The sequence below is a fragment of the Emydura macquarii genome, unplaced genomic scaffold, assembly GCF_026122565.2.
Source record: "Emydura macquarii macquarii isolate MOO-44397 ecotype Brisbane River unplaced genomic scaffold, CSIRO-AGI_Emac_v2 contig_1253, whole genome shotgun sequence".
In the NCBI taxonomy this organism is placed as follows: domain Eukaryota; kingdom Metazoa; phylum Chordata; order Testudines; family Chelidae; genus Emydura; species Emydura macquarii.
The window spans coordinates 63,977,314-64,004,458 of record NW_027131390.1 but is presented as its reverse complement, the minus strand read 5'-3'; the positions used below and the strand labels follow the sequence as shown (position 1 = coordinate 64,004,458).

The following is a 27,145-nucleotide window of genomic DNA, read 5'->3' as shown; positions in this document are numbered from 1 at the left end:
AAAATGAACTATACCAGCTGTATATAATGTCAATATCATAAAGTTAGCTGAATTTCAAGGCATGGGACCAGCTCCAGTAGACCTTTGTAGGAGTTCTGAGACATACAAATTAAGAGGAGAACTCATAATATGAATTTTCTCTTTTTTAAAGGCCTGTTGCTGTTTTCACTCATGTCAGTAGCAAAACTGCCATCAAATTCAATTGTGCAAGATCTGGCTCTAAGAGTTCAAATGTCTTTTCATATCATTTACTCCTGATCATGCAAACACACATTATGAGTAGTCCCATGAAGGTCAATGGGATTATTGGGATTATTCACATGGGTAGTTACCTGTATTTTGTGTTAAAAGATTGAAGCCTGAGCGTGAAATCCTGGCCCCTCTGAAATCAATGGGAGTTTTGTCATTGATTTCAATGAGCCTAGGATTTCACACTTAATTTTTAATTTTCTGCATGCTTTCAGCAGTACTCCAAGTTTTAAAAACATACATTTTTAAAAGTTATGTAGCATTCTCTGCTGTTTTGTTTTTCGTAAACTAATTTGAAGATAAATTTAAAGCTCTAGTACTCTAACATGGTAATTGAGATAGACAGACTGATATTTGTGGTAACAATTTAGTAACATGCCCAGTAGTTCAATAATAAATTTCATTCAGTAATACTAGAAGATAGGTATTTCAAATCCTAAATCTTAGTAAACAAACTATAAATTCTTTCCTTAAATAGAAAATAGGTATACATTTACCTAGACTTTTACAGAAATATAAATGTAAAAGGGGAAGGGAAAAAGAAAAGTTGATATTTTACTGAAAATTTCACATAGAGGAAAATGTAAGTTGAAAGCCAAAATAACAAATAAAACATACCCTTTTGCATCATACAAAAAAAAAAGAAAAGAAAATATTTTAACAGGAATTATGTTGTTTTAACACTGCCTGTATTATCATTCATTTTTCTCATTTGAAACTAAATTCATTTTATAACTAATAGGTAGATTTCTAATTTTGATTATGATGAGCAAAATATACAATAGTGTGTGAAAATCAAAGTTACTATATCATTTTAAAATAGGGGTAATACTGTAAGTTGTTTTTTTTTTAAATTTAAGACATTTTTTTAATGAAATGGGAGTTTTTTGTACCATCATCATTATAAATGGTTTCAACATTAAAAGTATGGAAAATCAGTGGATGATCAAAATAATAACAGTCACTCATAAAACCTTTGTAAACACCCATCATTTATGCACAATATAAAAAAAAAATAGCATAAACATCCTATGGATTACTTTGTTGCTATGTCCATTATTTTATCTAGAAATTATTTGCACTGATATCCAAGAAATGTCTTTTATTGCTAGAATATGTATTTGTATACACAAAAGTACAGTTTAATTTGAATCTTTCTTACCATAAACATATACCAACAGTAAATAAAAAAGAAACATTTATTTACAAAATAATGATGTATACATATTACACAAATTCTATTATATCAAAGTCTATGTATATATTTTTACAATATTTGTAGCAACCAATTATTTGCATTGGTTTACCATAGTGCAAACTGTAATGTTGCAAAGGCAGTTTGTAGTTTGGGATTATGATATTCGTATTTTTTAAATGTTTTATTTCTCCACTTTCTTTTGTCTTACTGCAGTGCAGTCTCTCTGAGGATATCACTAGGTCTAGAAAACTATTTACCTTTCATTTTTAAAAAAAACCTATTTCATGTGAATGTTGACTATTACTGTACCTAAGGAGAGGGGAAATGCATTATTGTACTGTATTATTTCAACTTGATAACTGCTTTTATTTTTATTCAGCCTGCTGTGATAGCACCATTGACACTGATTACTAACAGACTAATCATAAAAGGAATGGAAATATTATGCATACACAATGCCATCTCTAATTTCTGAATTTGTCTGATTTTGTGGAATTTCATCTTATCAGTTTTGTGTTTCTGCACTAAAAATTCAAGTGTTTAAGGACAATTCAGATGGTGGTATTGTGACAACCTTACATGTACCGGTATATGTTTTTTAAATACAGCGCTAAATGAAGCTCTGACAAAATTCATTCTCTGGAGGACAAGGAGTTTGCTTTTGTCTACTTGTATATGTTGAAACCTGTATATGAATTTGGTATCTGAATAACTGAAAACGGATTCACTTATAGTATAAGAAATTCATTGAGAAATCCGATGATTTTGATTGTAGCTTATCTTTTTCACTGGTTAAAAACCAGCCATTGCATATATTGTCTTTTAATTCACATTCTGTAGCTTATGTTGTACTGAATATGTACTGTACAATAGCCTGTTGTACAGTCTGTTGGATGTAGGCTATAGCCTATTGTACATAAATTCACAGTTTCAAAAATTGCAGAGGGGACAGAACTTTTTTTGGTAGATTCCATGTTTTATGAAGTAATGGATCTAACAAAGAGCTCATGAGCACCCACAACGATCTACCACCATGGCTGGTATCTTTCCGTATATTATTTGTTCTTTTCCATTGAAATACAGCATATTTATTGGGGACATCTTGGTAGGTGTGCAGCAAGGGCCTGCTGAACCTCTAGGGTTTGCTTGGTGGACAAGATGAGTGTGCGGATATTTTTGTAAAAATACAAATTCACATTCTCCAGAGCAGTAATTGGCTTTGTATCTCTTGGGTGCAATAATCCAGTCCCATCCGAAAGCTTCAAAATCCACAGTCAGTGGGTAGCGACAGCATCGGGATTCTGTTGAGTGCTCATCACAGTCAAGGCCAAAGTCCCTGCGGGATCTTTTGGGTGTATCTGTAACCCTGACCTCTAAAAATGGATTCTGTGTGAGAAAGGAAAAGAATTGGAAATATTATTGATGAATACAGTACTTAACATTTAAGTGGACAAATTGAGACATGAAAAAAAATGCAACGTCTCAGACTCACAGATTGTTTTAAACTAGTATTTTCATATAATATTTGTAAAAGTTTCTGGAATGCTCTAATCTTGAGATGGGGTGATTGTTTTAAAGGTAACTATGTCCTCCTCTAGGTGTCCCTGACTACACTTCTCCAGATTCAGGGCTTATCCCTCTTTTTCATACTAAGAAACAGGATTTTCCCACCATTTCCTGTTTAGTAGCTATCATTCCTGAGCATCTCTTTCTGAAAACACCATAATCATCATCCCAAATAGCTGGTGGCAAGGGCTTTGATCAGTGTTATGGACTTTGGGCCAAAAGCTCTCTCCATCTACATGATATAGAAGAGAGCAAAAGAGCACGTATAAAAAAAAAAAACGGCAGCTCCAAAAATTGCAGAAGGGAAAATGTGTAGGCTAAACATTCTGGTCCCCCCTTCCTGAAGAGTTTGCAGATGTCCCTGCACATAAAGTGCCCAGCTGAGACTCAGCAGGTGTTGAAAAGAGCCTCCTATTTAGCCAGAGGAAGAAAGATGTTGGAGCAGTTGATGCTACTCTGCCTAATTGGTGAAAATATTACTGGAAATGGTGGTAGAAAGGAATGCTGCTCCTGTATTTCTACTCCAGACCTTTCACCAATCTTAGAGGGGCTGAAGTTATGCACAGGTTTGACAAGGGAAGCTAATATTGTGGCTCCTCAGAGAGCCATATTGCCAAGGAATTTCAGAGTGGTACAGACAGCCATCACATGTGTGGATGATCCATGATCCACACTCTTGGGAAAGGAATTCCCTGCAGATCCTGTGGCTCCATAGTTATCCAGGCCACATCTTTCATCGTAGGCATGCAGACCAAACACCTCTGCTGAGGAAAGAAGAGGGTTGCAACCCCATAATCATGAACTGAACGAAACTGAGAGCTTTTTTCCACCTCTTTCTGCAGGAGGGAATGATGGTGCATTTTTGATATAGTCAATACTTGATATTTATATGCATGATTGTGTACTTTGATGCACTAGAGGAGACCACTGGCATACTCCTACTGAGTGGGAATATGAGAATATTTTTTCCAGTAGATCTTTAATTAAACTTTCACATTACATTTTTCTTTATGCTACTATGACTATTACTTTGTTAAGAAAATATATAAAAATCAAATTTATAAGTATTTAGATTTATCCAAGCATATTATGCATTATAGTGAAAGAAGAAAATAATATTCTTAGGTATGTCTACACTGCAGACTGAAGTCAATTTACTTTAAATCGACATTCACCCGCTGAATTTTAGAAGTCACAGGAACGTGATCACACCACGCTCCTTGCGCCAGGCTCTTGCGTCTCCACTTGCCACGCTTGGGTCGACATTCAAAGCAGTGCACCATGGGTAGCTATCCCACAGTACAACTAGCCACAGAGGCTTTTGGGAAGCTTGTCGTCCTCCTATGATGCAACGCGCTCCCTCCCCCTCCCTTCTTGTCTCAAACAAACTGCAAATGCTTTTTTGTGCCATTTTTCTATGCCATGCACATGCCGTTGCTGGAGAAACATGGAGCCTGCTCAGCTCTGCACTATCGTTGTGAGCATCACAAATACCTCACTGCTTATCCTACAGTGTTTTCAAAGGTGAGAGAGGAGATGCAGCATGGAAAATAGCGATGTTATGGAGGCTGCCCTGCTACAAACCATCGAGCGGAACAATTCCCATTTGCTGCAGGCTGTCATGCATCATCTTCAGTCCGTGGAGCACCGGTTCTGGTCCCGGGAAACAAGCACAGATTGGTGGGATCTCATCATTACGAAGGTGTGGGATGATGAGCAGTGGCTGCAGAACTTTCGTATTCGAAAGGCCACTTTCTTTGAACTTTGCATGGAGCTGTCCCAAGCACTGAAATGCATGAATTACTTGCCTGAGACCAGCTTTGACAGTGGAGAAGTGAGTGGCCATTGCTTTGTGGAAGCTGGCAACCCCAGTTTGCTACCGGTCAGCTGGGAATCAATTCGGAGTCAGTAAATCCACTGTTGGAGCTGCTGTGATGCAAGCGTTCAGGGCCTTCAATAGGCTTCTGCTACGAAGGGTCGTGACTTTGGGAAACGTGCAGGACATAGTGGACGGGTTTGTCACAATGGGGTTCCCAAACCGTGGGGGGACAATAGATGGCATGCATATCCCTATCCTAGCAAGTGACCACCTTGCCACAGAGTACATAAACTGGAAGGGATACTTCTCAATGGTGTTGCAGGCCCTTGTGGATCACAGGGGATGTTTCACCAACATCAATGTGGGCTGGTCTGGAAAGGTGCAAGACGCGCACATCTTTAGGAACTCTAGTCTGTTCAATAAGATGCAGGCAGGCACTTTATTCCTTGACCAAAAACTAAACATTGAGGATGTGAAAATGCCAATAGTGATCCTGGGGGATCCTGCCTACCCCTTGCTCCCTTGGCTAATGAAGCCCTACACTGGGCACCTGCACAGCGAGAAGGAGCGTTTCAATAACAGGCTCAGCAAGTGAAGAATGGTGATGGAATGTGCTTTTGGCCCTCTAAAAGCCAGATTGAGATGTCTGCTTACTAGGCTTGACATCAGTGAAAAGAACATTCCATCAGTTATAGCTGCATGCTGTGTGCTCCATAATTTGTGTGAAACGAAGGGGGAAAGTTCCCCCAGGGTTGGGTTGTGGAGGCTGATAGGCTGGCCACAAAGTTTGAGCAGCCAGATTCCAGCACTACACTCAGAGCCAACCACGGAGCGCTTCAGCTTCAGGAAGCAGTGAAAAACCAGTTTTGCAATGAACTGCAATAATGTATGTCTGTGCTGCGTGTTTCTTTCCCATCCCCCATCCTTGCACCAGTGGCCCCCTCCCCTTCTCTCCCCACCCAAGCTAAGAATGAATAAAGACAGATTTTTTTAATGCTACAAAGTTTTATTTGTGACCCCTTTTAATGGGAGGAAAGGAGGATAAGTTAACATTGTAAAGCATCACTGTGCAAGCAACTGTGGTTGCGTGCAGTTCTTAAAGGAGCCATCATATCTTTCTTGCTCGCCTCTACCAGTGTGGAGTACAGCACATACTGCACCCTGCTCAGTCTCCTCCTAGACTGGTTGGGGGGTGGGGGCTGATAACAAAATAGAAGGCGGCGGAACGTTTTGGAGGTGCTGCAGAGGGAGTCTATCCTGCTGCTGCTCTTCCTGGTGCTCTACCAGACGCCTCAGCGTGTTGGACTGATCCCTCATAATACACAACATCTCCTGTTGCGTATCACGCTCCTGCTCCTGTGTAGATTTTCTGTGTTCCATCTTCATGTCTAGTTTTTCAAACAAGGACATCCTCCAGACTCTGAGCTCTGTGCCACGGAGGTGTTTATTAGTTCACTAAACATGTCATCCCGTGTTTTTTTTTTCCTGCTTCCTAATCTGGGAAAGTCTTTCAGCAGGAGTTCTGCAAAGGGGGCTGAAAACTGAGGTGTCTACTGTAAGATAAGCAAAGCACAAAATTGCCATTGTTAGCTGACCCAAAGTAATAAAGGAAATGTTACAATGTAAAAAGTACTCCCCTTCATGTTCACAAAGCTAAGCCAGACCCGCATTTCATTCTGTACATCTCAGAATGGTTGGACTGGGATTACAGATATGGTAAGCAAGGGACCCTTGCATCTGTTATAGAGAGGTTTCATTAGCACTAAAATCCACAATCCACACTTGATCAAGGAGAGGGATCACCGGGCTCCTCTGTAACATGCCAAAGACCAGTTTGGGAGGAGGCGGGAAGAACAAATTAGAGGACACTGTGGGTGAATTGTAGCAGCAGAAAACATAGGGCAACCAGTGTCCCGACCCATAATGCCCATTGCAAAAGTATTAGGATTAGGAATAGTCTTGGGGAGGCGCTCAGGGACCCCATCCACAGCAGAGGAATAAAGCAGAGTGACTGTATAGGCTGGGTACTTTAAACTTGTGCAATCTTCCCTAGGTTACCATCTGTGATATCAGTCTCCTGAGGGTAATGCAGGTGGAAAGGGAAGATTTGCTGCAAGCATTGGGATACAGGACCAGCCCTTATGCTGCTATGCTGTGTTCTGCGATGATTCCTGCTCATTTAATAGCAGAGTGACGGGGAAAAGTATCCTACTGTGGCAGAAGAAATAAGGCTGCCCTCCCCAGAAACCTTCTGCAAAGGATTACAGATTACCTGCATGAAAGTTTCCTTGAGATATCCACAGAGGATTCTCAGAGCATACCTCTGCACATAAATAGTCTGTTCCGGGAGTAACCCTCCACTGAAGTTTGCCGCCACCCAGTAAGACCCTCTCCTCAAAAACACAAACACCTTTTAAGAATCTGGAGTGGGGACATAACCCCTAAAAAAAGATTTGCCCCACACACTCACCAGATTGCCTTCCCCTGCGTCTCGATCAGTCCCGCTGTCTTGTGTGTGGCTGGACTGCTCTGGGGTAATGAACAGGTCCTGGCTCTTAGGGAGAATGGATACCCCACTCTCCTGCACCCTGTTCTCCTCATTCTCATCCTCCTCGTCCACAGAGTCTTCCTCATTCGTCCTCGACTGGGATTCTTCGGAGGTATCGGTGCTGCGTGGTGGCACAGTGGTGGGGTTGCCACGGAGAATTGCATGCAGCTCCTCATAAAAGCAGCATATTTTGGGTGAGGAGCCAGAATGGCAGTTAGCTTCCCTAGTTTTCTGAGAAGCCTGCCTCAGCTTTTTTATCTTAACATGGCATTGTTGCATGTCCCTGTTATGCCCCTTTCCAGCATGCCACGAGATATCTTCTCATATATATCTATATTTCTTTTGCTGGCTCGGAGCTGAGCCAGAACAGACTCTTCGCCCCACAGACCTATGAGATCCAAGACCTCTGGTCGACTCCAAGCTGGAGTGCATTTGGGCCATGCAGTTGCCATGAGCAGTTCAGCTACAAAGCTCTCTCCATGCTGTCTAAACCAGAAATGGAAATTCAAATTTTCCTGGTGCTTGAGGGGAGGAGTTATTTCCTGTGTACGTGGCCACGTTACAGCAGAACATGAATGTCCAGAGCGGTCACAACGAGGTATTATGGCCAATGGCATTGATTTAACTTGCGTTCTGCCTACACTGATGTAAATTCGACCAATGGAATTAGAAATCAGCACTACGCCACTTGCAGAGGTCACTTTATTAGGTCGACTTTTACCATGCCTTAAATCGGAACTTACGTGCCAGTGGAGACGCATACTTTAAGGGGTTGACGTAAGTGGTGTTACATCGACCTCCATTGCCAGTGTAGATCAGGCCTTAGAGGATTTTGTTTAAAACTATAAATTTAGTGATAAGTATTGCTTTATTAATGTAGATAATAGGTTCAAAAATATATTTGCACAGATGGTAGTTTATTGCTTTTCAAAGATTATTAGCAATGAAGGATATTTTCTACTTGCCATTTTTTGTTTAACTGCAACACCTTCAAACTTATTTTGTTCATTTAGATTTCCAACAAAAAGAAAAAAGGTGCCTATTTTGGGCTTTTGACCGCTTTGATATAATTTTGAAAATAATAGGGCATAAAAATAATATGGCATAATTATTGTTGTATAATAAAATATAGTATTGTCCATTAGTCTTGTACTTTGTCCTTAAGAGCACAATTATGATAAACATAAAACCAAATTGTGCCATTGATGCTTAAGCGGAACTTCCTGATTTATTCAAACACTTAAAAGTTGATGGCATGATATTTCCCATCATTATATAAAGATGTCTTTAATTCAAGATCTATTGTGAAATGGTCTTTTGTCTCCTTTATATGCATGCATAACTCCTATTATAGTTAACAATAAACACAGATATTCAGAGTGAGAAGTTCCTCTTATTTTGAATGCAAGAACTTGGTCAGCAGTACAAGATTTGAGGCAGCTTATTCTTAAGTGAAGGAACCCAGCAGCCCTCATTTTTTACTATATATTAAAATAACTTTTCATAAAGCAGCATTTACTCCTGGATTTGATAACAAATACTTTGCACTTTTCTAGCACCTTCCATTATTGAATATCAAAACACTTTACAAACAAGGTAATGAAGTCTCCAAGCATCCTTAGAGTTAGGTAAAGTTGTATTATTACCTTCATTTTACAGATGGGGAAACTGAGACACAAGGAGATTAAATGATTTGTTCAAGGTCAGACAACAAGTTTGTAACAGACTGGGCATACAGAACCCTTCTCTTAACCCCCGCTCCTATATTTTAACCCATAGACAATGCTTCCACTTCCTCGCCTTGAAATATAACTTAAAAACATGCTTTCTAATTCCAACTTTTGTAAGCAGGTCTATGAAATAGGAAAAGTCTCTGGGGGATTTTTCCAATAGAACTTACCAGTCCATCTTCACCTGGTCCTGGGAAAGTTACTGCAAGATCTCGTCCACTCTCATCAAAAGCTTTGATTTCAATGCCCAAGTTGGATTCAGGTTGTTTGAGCCAATTTTGTAACACTGTCTTCACATCAATACTCTGCCAAATACCAGTGCCTGGGTTCATGTCAAGTTTCAAAGATCGAATTCCAGTATATCTTGTACCGTCTTTCATGGGTCTGATGAGTCTCAGGATCTGCACGAATACTGTTGTAGGTTTCTGGACTTGCCTCAAGTATATCCACAACTGGGCCTTTACTACTTTATTATATTGTATTTTAGAGCTAAACTTAAAGAAGCAACATTTGGGTTTCCCTTCCATTTGCACAAGAAAATCAGCTATAAATGAATGAAAAGAATAGATTACTGAACTAGGAGCAGAAAGTAACATGCATAAACAAATCAGAAAAAATATCCAGCCTTTATAGTACATCCCAGTACTGATATATTATCAGTAGAATGTTCGCTACAAATGTGATATGTGACTTAATTCATTATAAAATAAATTCTCAACTCTGGATTTTTTTGATTTTGTACTGTATTGCATTATTTAACTGAAAATAACAGAATCATTGTGCCTCAAATTTTTAAGCCATGTAGAAGTAATATATTATCACAAGAAATTGATAGTCATTTTCTGAATAACCATGTTTTAAGCTAGATTTACCACTTTCTAGTAGAATCAAGTAGGACTTTTATGCTGTGTAAGCTGTTCATTTTGATTTCTTTAGTTATGCGGTGAGCACATGCTGAAATTTAAAAATGATGAGGAATATTGAAATAGAAAGAAGATGCAGAGGAACAGTTCCTTAGAATTCTCTGGGAAGCTGAGTATTTATACTAATTGAGCAGCTGTACCAGTCAGTTTGGGAAAGGGAAAGAACACTTCCCTTAGCCAAAAATTACCTGCAGATTGAACACAGTGTACAGTCTACTCATTTTAAGAATGACTGACTACTAACATCTTTCTGGCATTAAACTCCTGGAGTACCTTTACAAAAAACATGTTGAACAGCAATCATATATTTTCTGACTAGACCCTTCTGTGATCTTCTGGATGTTTCTAATTTATCAAACATTATCATTAGTGCCAGCATATCATATAAACAGAGGCAGCTGTGTTCAAGCTACATTAACACCTACATTCCCCTCCTTTGCTATGTGATCAAACTATCTGTTAATAAACTAACTTTAATCTATGGATCTTTATTTCTTTTGGTTTGAACTATATCATGGTAAAGTGTTTTCAGTGTAGTAATCTAACTACCCATGGTATACAGTCCAGGTGCAAATCTATTAGACTCAGATGAAGCTGTCCGTGTTATGGGAGTAGTAGTAATCTCAGATAGTGCAGAGCTTCCATATTCATAATCTCATCTCTTAATGTCTGCTTTTCTAATACACTAAAATGTTTTTAAGGCTGTCTATGAAAAGAGTGGAGTGAATTGTGAAGTAACAAACAGAATATAGATCACCTTTCTTCAGCAAAGAAGAATTAGGTAATAATGGGCTATTGTAAATATAGTAGGCTAGATTATAAATGTTGGTTAGTTAGTCTTTACCTACATCATCTTGATCAAGCTACTGTAATACTTTCAGTATTGCTATAAAGTATCCTACACTGTTAATTTAACATGTATATTTTATAGTCAATGATAACTTCTATAAATGTGTACATTTTGTAGTTAGATATAGCAGCTGACATTCTGTTAAGTGTGTGTTGCTGGTAACATATCTATGCCTTATATGCCCTGTCTTCTAACTTTTGTCATCATATTCATAAGTGTTATTTTGAAAAACAGCTGCCATAGCCAAATACTTTAGCTGATTAAGAACATAAGATACTATAGTATTAACTGTGCAAAAGATACTTGATAGGAGTCATGGCAGATGTTTAGCACTCAGAAGATAACTAAGAATCTGCTCATTCAGTAAATGCCTTCATTCTTTCCTGACACAACTACTGGAGTTGATAGATATACATGGATGTTTCAACATCTAAAACCTTATAACACTTATGCTTACTTTAAATATATAGTTTACATTCATTGTTTACTGTTAGCTGGGTGGTGCTAGTTTATGAGATCAGTAGAAGAAACAATTATTTAACCCTTTATTTGCACTTGTTATAGTGTATTATAGTTAAGTGCTTATAATGTTCTAAATTACGTTTTTGTCAGTTTCTAGTGCAATGTTTAAAAAGTGATGGCCCATAAAATCCTTGCTAGGAGAATTATAATTACCTCATTATTTGCACTAATTTCTTTGTACTTCCCTATACTTACCATAGGAAATACCTTGAATACTGCAAATACCAAGGTCAGTGAACTGCAAGTCTTATTTAGCTATCTTAGGCAATTGGCAAGATTCTAAGGGCTATTACTTTATATGTTATAAGGGAGCAGGGAAGTTCAATAAAATAAAAGATTACAGTGAAGTCATTGAATGATGATTCAAATTATTTAAAAATATGCTCTTCTCCCTCCCTCTTAAATATTTCTGCCAGCAGCCTGTTAGAAGAGACTCAGACAAGATCTGTTGCTCTTAAGCACTAGGACAACTGTTTATCAGTAGAATAGTGTGATATTAAAGTAGCAGGACTACTTACACTCTGTAGGCATTGTAATAATAGTCTCAGTTGTAGCATGATAATCATCATCTTCCAAAGAACCATCACTGCTGTCATCTCTCTGCACGTCATATTGATCAATCAGTTCTTGCAATGGAGGAGCTTTGGGTAAAAGCTGTTTTATAGCATCCCTGCTAATATTAGGAGCTTGTTCCAGACGAAGTTTGCTGAGGATTTGAATTTTTATGGCTTCTATTCTGGAAGATTTCGTATTTTGCCTCCATGTACATGCATTGCATAGTTCTTCTTTTTCTGCATTCTCTTTTGGCTGACTACTGTCATTAAGAGCCACTGGACCAAGTATAATCAGCATGAACAGGTAAATATAACCACAGATTTTTAGCTTTTGCATGATCTCGCATTCAGTGAAGTCTTTTCCCTTCCTTGTTTTCTTTTTTTTTTTTTTCTTTCAGTACTAAACAAAGTCCTAAAGGCAAGTAGAATCCGAGAAACAACTTTCCACACTGGTGAATCATATATTTTCCAAGAGGGCTTTTATACTCCAACTTTGGTTAGATTCATGTCGACAAAACCAATGATTGGCTGTTGTACCAACAATGAATCTAGCTGTCAGAGGTTAAATCCCTGTCTGTCACAAGTCACTAGACAGCATTTTGTTACAGCCAAGGGTGAACTGATTTATCTGACGACCACTGTAGAGAATATCTCCTCACATGCTGGAGAGGATATATTTCCAATGATTATGGGCAGCAGTACTGAAAGATAGCATTAGCATTCTTAAATATGTATCAACTTTTTTATTATGAATCAGTACCCATGTCTCTGAAAATGTTAAAAACTCCAGTCAGTATTTTTCCATTTGAAAAAAGATCATTATTCTTAAAAATACAAAGATTGTTACTATCTATATGAAAAATATTACTTCCTAAATATATTAAGTACTGTTTTCAGCAGATTTATATTGATGAATAACTGAAATATATTGAATATTGTTTATATACTTCTGTGTAGTTTTACAAAACATTAGCAGGACAAAAAGCTAAAAATTAAAAAGTAATATTTGTAACAAATATTTCAGATTTGTTTGATTACAAGGAATATGCATGGCTGCCTGTTCAGTTATCCTATCAGTATGTATCAAGATCAATATACAGATCCTCTATTGTAGCGTAAGTACTGTGACTTGTATTATGTAAAGTGTTTAATAATTTGCCTCTTCTTAACATTAGCTTTTGGTTAAGCAGGATCCTGTGCAATAAATAAAATACTGAGAGATGCTTAATATAAAATACATTTTTCAAAAGTATCATGGTTAGATATTGCTCTAGGCAGAGCATTAACTGAGTAAGAGTATACCAAAATATATTGGCTTGCTTTTTGGATTACCATTGCCAGCTACTGAAAGAACTACAGTATTTTAATGTTTCTGAAGCCTACTATGGATATATCATGGATGAAAACTTATTCCATCTTTTATATCTCTACTACAGCTTAGCTAACATTATTCTTTCTGTTTTAAAAAGATCTGTTAATAATGATATCCCAGCTGGTGTCTTTCTGTATTTCTACACTGTACTTGCAAATACTTATAAAGCTATAAAGCTCTCTACATACTGAAAAGTCATATGCCTAGATCTTACAGAAAAGTCTTAAGTATGGTCAGACATCATAGATTTGCTTCTGTTTTTAAAGAAAAACCTTAAGTTATAAGCGAGATGTATATCTGCATGAGTCACTATAAGGAAATGTACCTCTAAATATGATATCTTATGTACATATACCATACTGCTCATAAAAGTTTACTGCCATGTAACTAATATTTTGATGTACATTAGCAAAAAGTTAGGCATTCACAATTAATTTGGACAGTGTTCTTAACTCAAACCATTGCAGTACATACAAATCATATGTTTTACCAAGATATGTGCAATACCTGGGTTATCAAAATGAGTTTAATAATGGATTGTCAGTATCACCTCTGAGATTCCTTACTTTTTCTGCTTTGTATACAACCTAAAGCATTATGCAAACAGTTTTTTACATGTGTTCATTTAGGGAAAATGTTAATACACAAATGGTACGCAGTGTTGCTGTGGCCATGTTAGTCCCAGGATATTAGAGAAAGAAGGTAGGTGAGACAATATCTTTTTTTGGACCAACTTCTGTTGATGAGAGCTCTTCTTCTACACAGAGCTCTTCTTCAGGACTGGGATTATCTCTCTTACCAACACAAAGAAATTGGTCCAATAAAAGATATTGCCTCACTCACCTTGTCTTTCTAATACACAAGTTGATATGACAGAACATGAAATCCAGTGTTCTTTAACAGTCTGTTTATCAACTTTATATCTTCTTCAAAATAGGCAGATTCATTACTAACAGTTGATAATGAAAGTTGAAGTATAAGTGAAAAGTATATCAGCCTTACTAAATCCAAGCCTGTAGATTGCGACCAGATTCTGCATTCTTATTTAGTCAAAACCTACAATTAAGTCAGTTGCTCACATTCTGACTTGCTTATACTCCTCAGGCATGATTGTAATCTCATTTACAACAGTTTAATTCCATTGACAGCAACAGAGTTACTCATGATTTACACCAATATGAGATCATACTTCATTGGAGTTATAAGTCAGGATAGAATGGGGCCCAATGTATTGTTCTAATATATGTTACTAAATGCTGTCAATGCATGTTTAAAACTATGATGGCTGCTACAAATGTATTACTTTAGATAATATAATATGCTGAAAATCCATGTTTAAAGAAGCCAGTACAGCAAAACATGTATTGGAAATACATCTTTATAATAAAAATCCTTTTGAAAAGCACTAGCTTTTCCATTTCAAACTCCAGTGACATGATCTTTCACTTCCTTTCTTAAACTACATGAATGAAGAAAAACATTGAAATGCTGAAACTGTTTTTTCCCCCCAAATTCCTGCAATTTTAAAATAATAAGAGTGATGTAAGCAAAATTGTGTATAAATCAGAATTTGCTCCTGGGCAGAGACCTTGTATATGCCAAGTTTCAGATGAGAGCACATGTTTATAAGAATTATAAACCCTTGAAAAACAGGATTCACAGTGGAAACAGTGACACAACCATTAGTATCACACTAACAAAATGATGAGACAGATTCCACTGGTTGTGTTGGAAGGGGATGCTAATTCACTTTGCCGAGCAGGACTGCCTCCGCTCTAGCAGGGTGGGAACTCAATCCCTCTTTGAACAAGTTCAGTTTACATCCCTCAGTGCTAGTTGGCTATGTTCTGCTGACCTGTGGGCAGAAGAATTATGCCATGGCTCTACTTTCACTTCACCTTCCCTTTCCCCTCTGGTAAGTCTAGCACTATCTTAGGCCTGATCTACACCTACACCTAGCTACATCACTCAGGGCAGAGAAAAATTTAGCACTCTGTGTGATGTAGTTAGGTTGACTTAACCCTACTGTAAATGCCACTTGAATTCTTCCTTCAGCCTAGCAACCACCTGTTGAGGGGGTGGATTTACTACAGTTATGGAACAATCCTTCCTGTCACTGTAGCAAGTGTCTACACTACAGCACTGCTGCAGCTGTGCTCGCAGTAGTGTCTGTAATGTAGACATAGCCTAAGTGCAGTATTTACACTCCCCACCTGATTGTGGCTGCCTCATGAGCAGGGAATGGGAGAACTGCTTGTACTCTCTCTCACTAGCTCTATGAACCTGCATAGAGCCAGACACAGTCTGCCCTTTAATGAAGTACTGACAAATGATGAACCCAAGTCCCCTCTCATTTATATGTAGGCAATCCCAGTAAACTCTGAAGGAAGATTCAACCCACATCAGCTGACTTATGGAGTGGCAAAAAAAGTTGTCTCACTGAAAGCCATACATCCCTGCTTGGCATGTAGAAGTAAGATGCAGCAATGGCAGCTAGAATGGTAAATTAGCATTAATGCCAAGTACAACATAAGAATATCCTTAGAGTTTAGTAACATGTATGTTGCCACAAACAGTATTTTCCAGTTCCTTTATTCTTTGAAAGGCGCTCCCTATCAACATTTTATCTAGGTATTGTATTGTGCTATTAGCATTAGAGCAATTTCCATCCTGGTATCCATTCCTTTTTATCAATGGGGCTGTAACAGTGTAACCAAGAAAATTTGAGCTAAGGTCCTTATGTCATACTGTATTGAACAAACTGGTTTCAGTAAGCAAAGGAAGTGTGAATCTTTGCTTCTCATTTGGTTCATTTTCTTAATCACAGAAAAAAGTGTTGCATACAAAGATAAAAGTTGGTATGAGGCCAATGCATAGATAATTTTCCATACATAACACAGATCAGACACTGATCCAAGGAGGGTCTTTGAAAAAGAGTAAAGAAATTGAAACATATTTTTGAAAGACAAAATTTTAATATTGTCTTTAGTTAAAATGGCATTAATAACATTCTGGGTGCCAATGTTGAATTTCGCTGCTAAATGGGAAGCAGGGATGTGTGGTTCTCACTGGGACAGTTTTTGCCATTCTATAAAACAGATGAGGGTGCCAGCTGTAGCCATTCAGAAATCATGAGTCAGGCTCCCAAAATCAGGAGATTTTAATCATAAATAAATTCTTTTTATTTTTCATCTGGTTTTTGAGCCTTTAGAATTCGTTTTCAAACTTTGCAACCATGAGGAGTAGAAACTTACTTTTTAAAACCATTAAACTGGGATTCTCACACTTCACTTCAGGAGCTGGAACTTTAAAAAAATCACAATTTTATGAGTCTTGCAATATCTGTGTGAGTTGGCCACACTGAGTTTGAACCTTCTTTCAAAACCCAACCAGTTTCTTTCAAGCTCTTGGCCTCACCAACCTGAATTTTAAGGATTCTGAGGCTGTTCTTTAAGCTAGTGGTCAAATTCTGACCCTAGTAAAGTCAGTGGAGCTAGGATTTCACCCTAGGTCTCCTGTTTGCCAGCACTGATCCAGCCCACAAGGCTACTTCTAGGACAGCTAAGAATATTTCATTTGATAGCAGATTCCATTTAAAATAGTTTGGACCTGATTAATTTCTCACTTATATTGGTGTAATTCAGGAGTAAGTCAGTAAATCAGTTAAGTCAGTTTGATTACATCAGTATAAATCCGGTGTAAGCGAGAGCAGAGTCAGAGAAAGAATGTTTTCATATATAAGTACACATTTTATTAATCTAGTTTTATGCTTGTCTTCCTAAGGGTTTTCTGCATGCAATATTTTAAATTAGTTTATCTTTATAGATGGTTGGGAATTTGAAATGTATAATATTCCCTGTTAGAATAGACTCCCAATTCATAATTAAGTGATATATAGTTCATAGAAACACACACACAGAGTAACGCTGAGTTGAAAAAGAAATTATAGAGGATCTCCATTCAATATATGTTTTTAAAGTTTTGAGCTGTTTGTTCCTTTGAGCAGGAACAAAGTCAACACTGATGCCCCTTTTTTAAAATGACCATCTGCAAAATGTTAAAAGAAGACTGCTTACAATAGCTCTGAAATTAACAAATAGTGGAAACGGTAAAGTAATGGTCAATACAATTGGCTCTATTAAGTTTACTCCAATTTGATTGGTTTATGTGCTTTACAGATAGCACAGAAATAATACTGGAGCAAGCTATTTCTTTTTGTGCAATAACTAGCATCACTTCAAAAAATACTAGTAATGTTATAGTTATAGAGAATTAAAAACTGAAGGCTAGATTCTGATCTCAGTTACACCAATGTAAATCATCAAATTACAGCAATTACTCTTGATTTACATTCGAATAACTGAGCTAAGACTCTGACCAGAAGTCTTACACAAGAAATTGTCACAATAAAAATAGTCTATGAAAGAATGAGTAGATTTACAGCATATAGAAACATTCACAATTAAAAAATGCAAATACTGTAAAATGATTGCTATTCATATGTTGAATGAAAAATACTACCAGTAGACCAAACCATGAGTTAAGTAGTCGTTAGTTAACATCTCAGAATTCAAGAAAAAGGCAAAGAAAACTAACCTGTTTATCTATTTTCTACTGTAATTTTTTCTAACAAAAAATCATTCTTATATGTCTTCTAAACATTGTGCTACATTGTCAAATACTGGAAATCAGACACATTTTGGTGAGTTTTTTTAAAGTGCTTTCGTTTATCTAATGAGAGAGGTTAAGCTCATATCAGTTTTGAATTTCATTTGTGGGGAAATAACTTCCTTTTCTTAAAAATCTGTTGATTAGGTCCAGTTATTTGCCTGGTTCAGCACCATCCGATGAGGCCATCCTGCCTTGCTTATCTATGAAAGCAATCATTAACACATCTTACTGTGGTACGGGTGGGCTTGCATGTACAACTTGGCCCTTGTGTGATGAATGGACTCTGAAGGACAGTTAGGGCCTAGCTGCCTAGCAACAACTACATTTAGGAGCTACACTTAACAAGGATAACATCTTGGCTTGCCTAGAGATGCTAAATGACCATCATAATCTATCATTGCACACACACAGGATATGGTAAAACACCATCTGCTTAGCTGCTGTTCAGTTGCATGGCTGCCAGCCCCCAATGGAAAAATACAGAAATTCAGGAAAATGATTCACTGGGTGAAAGCCTCACCCCACTCTTCCCCTTTTCACTGGATAAAAGGACCAGAGCATCTTAAAAGTCTCATTACTGGCCAGGTGAGGATTTCCCCAGCACTGGCACTACGGAAGACAGCTATAAGGCTGTCTCCTGAGGACCTTCTTGCAAGCCCTGGCAAGGGGGGCGTGCAATGGGTGAGACAGGAGAGGTGTGCAGGTGCAGGGCTGCTGCAAAGAACATTGCACTGAATCCCATAGAGCAGCCCAAGGGAGGCTACCGTTACTTAGACAAACTCTCAGGTCCGTATAAGGGCTTGTCTACACAGGGAAATCATTGGAAGTTAGTGTGAAAAAGTAGGGTATGAATTTAAAGTACAATAAATATTCTGCACTAACTCCCCATGTGGACACTCTTATTTTGCACTATGGACTTATCTAAATGAACTTATCTTAGTTTGTGGCAAGCTGAGGCATAAATATGCCCAGCATTAGCCTGCCCTGCACTAAGTGCTCATGTGGACCCTGCTGCACACTGCAAGTTCCCTTGTGTTAGGTCAAAGTGTACTAAGGAACTTATAGTGAGCAGCAGCAGGCAGAGTCCATGTGGCACCTAGCGCAGGGTAGATTTATGTCCCACCTCGCTGTGAACTAGGTGTTCATGTAGTCAAGCCTTAAGAGACTACTTTATTGTGGTTTACCTTCCAAAGTGGATTAACCTAAACTGCACAAAGCACTCAATATGGAATGAAAGCGTCCACATGGGGAACTAGTATGGAATAGCTATTCTGCACTAGCTATTCAGGGCTTTTTCCCCGTGTAGACAAGCACTGAGTTATGCTGGGAGCTTCTTCCCCTCCTCTTATGATGTAAGCTCTGTGCTGTATCTTTTAGAGGCAGCAGAATCTCACCCTTGGTGAGGAGACCTGGCCCAGCCGTCTTGTTTCTCCCACTCATTCCAATACTTGCAGTATTTGCCATTGGGCAAGTTGATTTACCCTTATGGAACAGCACTATAGAACAGAATAGAAAAGTGTATTCCTGATATAGAAATCCATAATATTCTTTAAAATATATGAAAATAAAATTCAATTTTACTATATTCTATGGGCTTTTACAGTTCTATTAAGGTTCTTATACTGCATCCATCACTGTGGTATCTGATGACTGATTTTATGATAGTGATTTCTATGGAACTCTATTAAATTTCTGGTCAACCCTATTGGTTCTCTCTCTTTTACATTTTATACAACCTTTCATTAGGTTAATATCTCATGATTTCCTGCATTTGTGCCTAGAACTCCTGAAACACTGTTTCAATATATTTTACAGTACCATAAAAAATAGTTCTGAACTGCAACTGACCCAGGAGGAAGGGGGAGAAATGGATTTTATAAGTGGATATCACACAGCAGCCCCTTTTGCAAAATGTCAAAGCTTTGCCATCTAGTTTCCCTCAACAGCAGCCAGGCGAGGTGCAGATATAGGGTGAATCTTTGAAAATAGATACTATCCTGTGTGTGCAAAGCTCCCCAGAATTCCAAATCCAAAAAACCAGAACATTTCTGAGTGGATATTTAATTTAAAGAATTATGTTACCATTAATGGCTCATTCTATGACCTTTAATAATCTATTCAATCTTTATATCATTGAACAACCCTGACTTCCCCAATAAAGCTGTTGTTTTACCTGACTAGACCTTTATTGGCAAAGTATCATTACTGCACTTGTAAATATAAACTTATTTGAATTTTTTAAAAAATTAAAGGGTGTTGAAAGTACTTTTTAAGACTAATGATCTGTGTACTTGTATTTTTCTAACAATATAAAATTTACATGAAGCATTTTCACAAAAATAAAACTCTGAGTTAAATGATTTAATATGTATATCCTGTCCCCTGCTGGATCATTTTAGAACTACACAGGTTTGTAGCTAATGATTTTTATGCTCCACTATAAATGAGATGGTCAAATTTAACAGCTGTTCAGAATTCAGACAAAAATTAGCAAATGCTGTTTGTAGAAAGCAACTTGCTCTCGCTCTGGCCTGACAACATAATGAGCCAAATTAATTCTCATGATAACTCTTTTTACCTAAATGGAGTTATAGCTGGGATTAATTTGGCTCTTCATTTCCCAATGCTTCCTCAATACACTCCCTGCTGTCTGTATTCTCCTCATGCCTCATTTTTCTCTTTTGTCCCTGCTGTGTAATAGATTTTATTGACTGTATGTGGTAACAGCACCCTACAGAACCTGGATTGCTCAGGGCAGAGATAATATCTTTTAACATTTCTGTAAAAGGACATGCAAAGCTAGGGTGCTATGCAAATATTTAATTATAGGAATATCCTTTCATTCTTTCTCACTCCTTCTGAGTTCTACAATTAATTTAGAGTGGAAAGAACTGAGGATGGTTGTGATGCAGGGCTTTGTATAGCTGCTGTTAGAATTTAGGATTCTGAGTCAGTGTATGTGCATGCACCCTACAAGTTTAAAATAAGAATTCTGGGATTGTGAAGTTTAGCATATAACTCCAATGATATGCATCTACAAACACAATATGGTCACTGAACTCCGGTTACTGGTAAGTATCCTTCCTTTCTGCAACTGGAAATCAGAAGGGAGTGGGGGACAAGACCAGTTATGCATGTTACTGTTGTAAAAAATATTTTGTAAATAGTTTGTAATTCAACAGGAAGTTCAAAGGATTGCAGCAGGCTCCCTGCACATTTACACAAGGCTTAGTCACCATCTGACTCAGGTATTTTTCTCATGTATTATCAATGTTAACCTTATGTGTATGTACTGAGTGTGTCAATGTGCGCATTAAAATGTCATAAACATGAATATTCCAAAAGTATTATTAGACCCAAAGACCACAACTTATTGTTGATGGGTGACTTTTTAAAACTATCCACTCTGTGGGGAACTATGATTTTTAATTTCACTAAACAATACTGACATTTCTGGGACTATAGTTTAAACAAAAAACAAATTTCCTAAAAAGAGTGGGGAAAACCTAATAGCATGATTTTGACAATGAAACCTTCTGTAAAGAAAATAGTGCATACACCATTAATAACACCTTTTTGCTTACAAAGGGCTAAATTGTGCCTAGCCCTAGCATGACCACCTAGGTCAGTAGGAGGGAGCAGGGATTCCCCTCACTTGCAAGGCTATCCGGGTCACATCTCTTGCCTTCAGGAGACATCAGTAGTTGAACACGTGGTGTTACCCCTGGGAGCAAGTGGGCAGTTAGGATTAGGTAGCAGGTGCAGGCATGGTTCTGCTTCTCTTCTCTCCACCATGGGAACCTGTGGAGTAATACATTGCATGCCATAAAGGGGTGTCACAAATTTCTCACTCCCACCGTCAGTGCAACCAGAGATGCTCAGGAGGAATTGTGGTTCTACAGCAATGCCTCCCAGTGCTCCCCTGAACCTGAACATAACCCTTTACTTCAGGCTGAAGTTATGTGGTACACTGTCGCCCCAAAAATGTCTAAGAAAGACCTTATAATCAAAATATCATTCCTCACTTTATTTCCTATTTCTATCTGTCTTCCCTTTTCCATTTAGTTTAGATGCTCTACTTAAGAGTTTTCTGTATTTATAACAGATAGTTGTTAGATGGACAAGATGATATTTTAAAATTACTGTATATTGGTGCCTCATGTAAAGACTGTTTAAAGGTGATCTGCAGCATTGTGGGTCCTAAATGACTCCAGTAATTACTTACTCCAGTTTCTAAGTTGTCCAGATCTTTCTGCATGATATTCCAGTCCTTCTCTGTATAAGGAATACCTCCCAACTTTGTGTCATTTGCAAATTTTATTAACACACTCCCACTTTTGTGCCAGCTCATTAATAAAAATGTTAAATAAGATTGGTCCCAAGACTGATCCATGAGGAACTCCACTAGCAACTCCCTCCAGCCTGTCAATTCACCTTTCAGTATGACCCGTTGTAGTCTCCCCTGTAACCAGTTCCTTATCCACCTTTCAGTTCTCATATTAATCCCCATCTTCTCCAATTTAATTAATAATTTCCCATGTAGAACTGTATCAAATGTCTTACTGAAATCTAGGTAGATTAAAACTACTGCATTTCCTTTGTCTAAAAAATCAGTTATCTTCTCAAAGAAGGAGATCAGGTTGGTCTGGCATGATCTACATTTTGTAAAACCATGTTGTATTTTATCCCAGTTACCATTCACTTTTATGTCCTTAACTACTTTCTCTTTTCAAAATTTGTTCCAAGATCTTGCATACAACTGAGGTCAAATTTACAGGCCTGTAGTTTTCTAGTTCACTTTTTTCCCTTTCTTAAAAATAGGAACTATATTAGCAATTCTCCATTCATAGGATACGACCCTTGAGTTTACAGATTTTAAAAATCCTTGCTCTTGGGCTTGCAATTTCATGTGCCAGCTTGCAACTTCATGGGTGTGCAATTTCTTTAATATTCTTTGATGGAGATTATCCAGGCCCCCTGATTTAGTCTTATTAAGATGTTTCAGTTTGACTTCCACCTCGGATATGGTAATTTCCACTTTTATATCCTCGTTCCCATTAGCCACCCTGCCACTACCCCTAAACTCTTCATTACCCTTATTAAAAACCGAGGCAAAGTATTTGTTTAGGTGTTGGGTCATGCCTAGTTTATCTTTAAATCTCCACCCCATCCTCAGTGGTTAGCAGTCCCACTTCTCTTTCTTTGTTTTCTTTTTATTTATATGGCTATCGAACCTTTTACTGTTGGTTTTAATTTTCTTTGCAAGGTTCAACTTTGCTTGGCTTTTGGCAGTTCTCACTTTATCCCTACACTTTCTGACCTCCAAGAGGTAGCTTTCCATGCTGATCCATCCCATCTTCCATTCCTTGTAGGCTTTCTGCTTTCTCGTAATAACCTGTTAGAAATGCTTGCTTATCCAGTTTGATCTGCAACCCTTCCCTACAAATTTTTTCCTCTTGCTTGGGATGTAGCCTTCAGATGGTTTCTGCAACTTTGACTTGAAGTAATTGCAAGCCTCCTCCATCTTTAGGTCCATGAGTTCTTCAGTCCAGTCTACTTCCCAAACTAATTTCCTTAATTTTTTAAAGTTAGCCCTTTTGAAGTCAAAGACCCTAATCACAGATCCATTTTTGTTTATCCTTCCATTTAGTTTTAACTGAATTAGCTCATGATCACTCAAACCAAGGTTGTCCCATACAACCAGTTCTATGAGGTCCTCACTATTCACCAATACCAAATCTAAAATGGCATCACCTCTTGTTGGTTCAGCGACTGTTTGGTGAAGAAATATGTCAGCTATCACATCCAGGAAAATCGGGGCTTTAGTATTATTAATACCACTTGTCCTCAAATCTATATATGGGAAGTTAAAGTCTCCCATAATCACACAATTCCCAGTAGTATTTATTGCATTAAAACCATTAAAGAGGTCTCTATCCATATCCTAATCAGATCCTGGGGGTCTGTAGCATACCCCAAGCACTATCCCATGGAAACTTTTAGTAGCTTTCTTCCCCAAAGTGATTTTGAGCCAGACAGACTCTGTTTTACCTATTCCATCACTTCTAATTTCTTTACAGTCTACCTCATCATTAATATACAATGCTACTCCACCACCTTTAATTTTATTTCTGTCTTTCCTGAACAGCACATACCCTTCAATATCTTTACTCCAGTCATGACTACTATTCCACCATGTTTCTGTTATCCCTTCCTGTACCAGTAGTTCTAGTTCCTCCATTTTGTTACCCAGGCTCCTTACATTGGTGTACAAACATTTTTAGTTGTTTCTGCTTGGTCAACATTAGAATCAGGCTTGGAGATTACAAGAGCATCTCCCAACTGTCTCTCCTGAGTTCCTAGTTTAAAGCTCTTTTAAACAGTTATGCCAACCTCCATCCCAGAAGTCTATTTCCCTCCCTACTCAGGTGGAGTCCATCCCTTGAGAACAGTCGTCTGTCCATGAATTTCTCCCAGTGGTCAAACATCCCAAAGCCCACCACTGCCTGAACCATCTCTTGATTATCATAATCTTATCTCGCCTTTGTTCTCCTCTTCCAGGCACAGATAGAATCCCACTGAGCCTTCATTTCCTTAAGCATCTTCCCCAGTCTAGCATAGTCTCCCTTGGTTCATTCCAGTGAGAATTGAGCTGTATCATTTGTTCCCACATGAAGGACAATCAGTAGATTCTTTCCTACTCCCATTAGGATCCTCTTCAGCCTCAGGTCCACAGCCTGTATCTTAGCTCCTAGCAGACAGCACACCCTTCTATTCTCTGAATCAGCTCTGGTGACAGGCCTGTCTGTTCTTCTTAGCAGGGAGTCACCAATCACGTAGACCTGTCTTTTCCTGGTGATGGTGTGATTCTCCAGCCTTCCTCCTGTTCTTTCTGGCTGCAAGACCTCTTAACTTTTATTCTCCCTTTCAGTCTTATGTGAGTTATCCTGTAGCTTCCTGGGGTTCTGAACTCTGGCTATCTCCATTGACTCTTCCCTTCTTCTTTTAAGACCAGCTGCTCTTCTCTTCTTCCTTGCCCTCCCTCCTTTAGTTACTTCCTGCCATGCCCCTTCTTCATTTTCCAGCTCAGCAAACCTTTTCCTGACCTCTATTTCTCCTTCTCTAGCCAGGCTTTTCCTCTGTCTGGTTCTCATAGTCATATGCTTCCACTGGGCCACTTTCCTCACCCAGTAGTCTCCCCTCAGAGTTCCTCAGTCCAGCTTGCATCTGTGCGTCCTGACTTTTCCCTTCAGCCTCCTCTCACCTTGCCTCTATCATCTGCTCAAATCCCCTTTGAAACTCAACCATAGTTTCCACCTACATCTCCAAACCTTGGATCTTCTCTTCCATCAACTTTATCAGGCAGCATTTTCTACAAATGAAGCTCTTTTCCGGTACCTGCTCCAGGATAATGTACATCCCACAGCTTCCACATCACTCATCTTCATTGTCTCTTCCATTCCTTGGGTAACTATTACTTCTGCCTCTGTATCTGTCATAGCCCCCTGCCTGAAAGTCCTGCCAAGGAAAATGAAAAAACAAAAACAAACACCAGAACAAAACCAGAACTCCAAAACAAAACCAGAGCGCCTCCCCCAAACTTACAAACGCCCCTCTTTACAGCTTTGATTGCTAGCACCTGTGCTGCTGGCTGACTGTTTAGCTGCCTTTATAGGACCCCTAATCAGGGCTCTGCTTCTCTTACAGCATACTGCCCCCTACCAGCCTCATGTCTTCTACTTCTGGTTCTGGAGATTCTATCAGCCTTTCAGACAAAAGGAGATATGAGTGTGTTGGAATTTACAGGAGCATCTAGATCAGGGGTGCCAAATTCATTTGCTATGGCAGGCCAGATTTGAATTAAATGTACTTCAGGTGGGCCATACATACCATAAATCGAAATACTAGGCACTTTTGGAGCGCTGTGTCTCATGCACACAGCGCTCCACGCGCTGCTGCCAGAGTACACAGATCTCGTGGCAGCGCGCGACACCACAAGATCTCACGGTGTCATACTCTCTGGCGGCAGCATGCAATGCTGCGACATCTCGCGGCGACGTACTCTCTGGAGGCAGCGCACGATGCCGCAAGATCTCGCAGCAGCGCGCGCTGCCGCCAGGAGCCGGACCAAAAAGGTTGGGGGGCCGTATCCGGCCCGCGGGGTGGATGTTTGACACCCCCGACCTAGATCTTTGTGTCCTTTTAAGTTTTATATCTGACCCACAGACTGTTATCAAATAGGACAAAGGAAGACAGCAGTCAAGAAGAGCACATTGTTAGACAGTGTTTTAAAGTAGAGAAAAGACTATATGAGAAAAGGTGAAAATGGAGCAATTTTTGAAGTAGTCCTGCACTGGAAAGCAAGTGTTACTCCTTCCTCCTAGAAACTACTATCACTTTCTGTTGGGAAAGTGAGGGCTTGTTAGGGCTGTCATATAAAACATAAACGGGCTAGATTCTGCAGACAGTGACACCAGTCTAAATTCAGAATAACACTATGGACTTATGGTACAAATGTGCAATTTTTGGTTTTAATTCCTTCCTTTCTTCATTTTTTCTCAACTCAAAAACATTGGTCAACAATGTGCTTTCCTTGACTATTCCTGGTAAGATGTTGGGGCTCTGATGTTTGGGTCTGGCTGTGCCGCAAGGAAGTGTAAGTGTAGGCTGCATTTATCCAGACACTGGATTTATAGCTTATTACAACAGTCTGTAACCTACTAATCCCCTCTTTTTGTCTATGATTGCAGAGGTGTTAATGGGACACTCTATCTTGAATGGTCCCTTACAACATGTGCTAACTACATACACTAAACAATCTGTTTCACCTTGCCTTTTGCTTTGATGCTGGGAGTACTTTTCCCAGACCTGAAGCGGAGCTTTGAAAGCTTGTCTCTTTCACCAACAGAAATTAGTCCAATAAAAAGTAATTAAATGGACAGAGGTATATATCATATTAATAAAAAAGAATACAAATCTCTATCTCATACTTCACAATGTGCATGCAAATCATTTAAAAAGAGTACAGTGCATACAAAACACAATCCAAAGAATTGAACTGTAATGCTAGAGTGGACATTGTTGAAGTTCAGAGTTAAAGGCTGATTTTTTAAGTCATTCTGATATAGTGTAGACAGACATGT

At 38.5% G+C, this 27,145-nt stretch overlaps 1 protein-coding gene across 2 annotated transcripts; it reads right to left on the bottom strand.

The window, feature by feature from the left end:
• Positions 1-1,499: 1,499 nt before the first annotated feature.
• On the bottom strand, positions 1,500-12,311 carry MSTN (myostatin). Of its 2 annotated transcripts, XM_067549844.1 has the most exons (4): positions 11,924-12,296; positions 9,281-9,654; positions 7,303-7,551; positions 5,841-6,385 (listed from the first exon to the last, which is right to left on the bottom strand). In XM_067549844.1, exons 1-4 carry the CDS (start codon positions 12,294-12,296, stop codon positions 6,383-6,385), a joined length of 999 nt encoding a protein of 332 aa, XP_067405945.1. In that variant the 3' UTR covers positions 5,841-6,382. The 2 variants fall into 2 exon arrangements, with proteins under 2 accessions (XP_067405944.1, XP_067405945.1); XM_067549843.1 differs by lacking the exons at positions 5,841-6,385; positions 7,303-7,551 and adding an exon at positions 1,500-2,833 and having other exon boundaries at positions 11,924-12,311.
• Between the last annotated feature and the right edge of the window lie 14,834 nt (positions 12,312-27,145).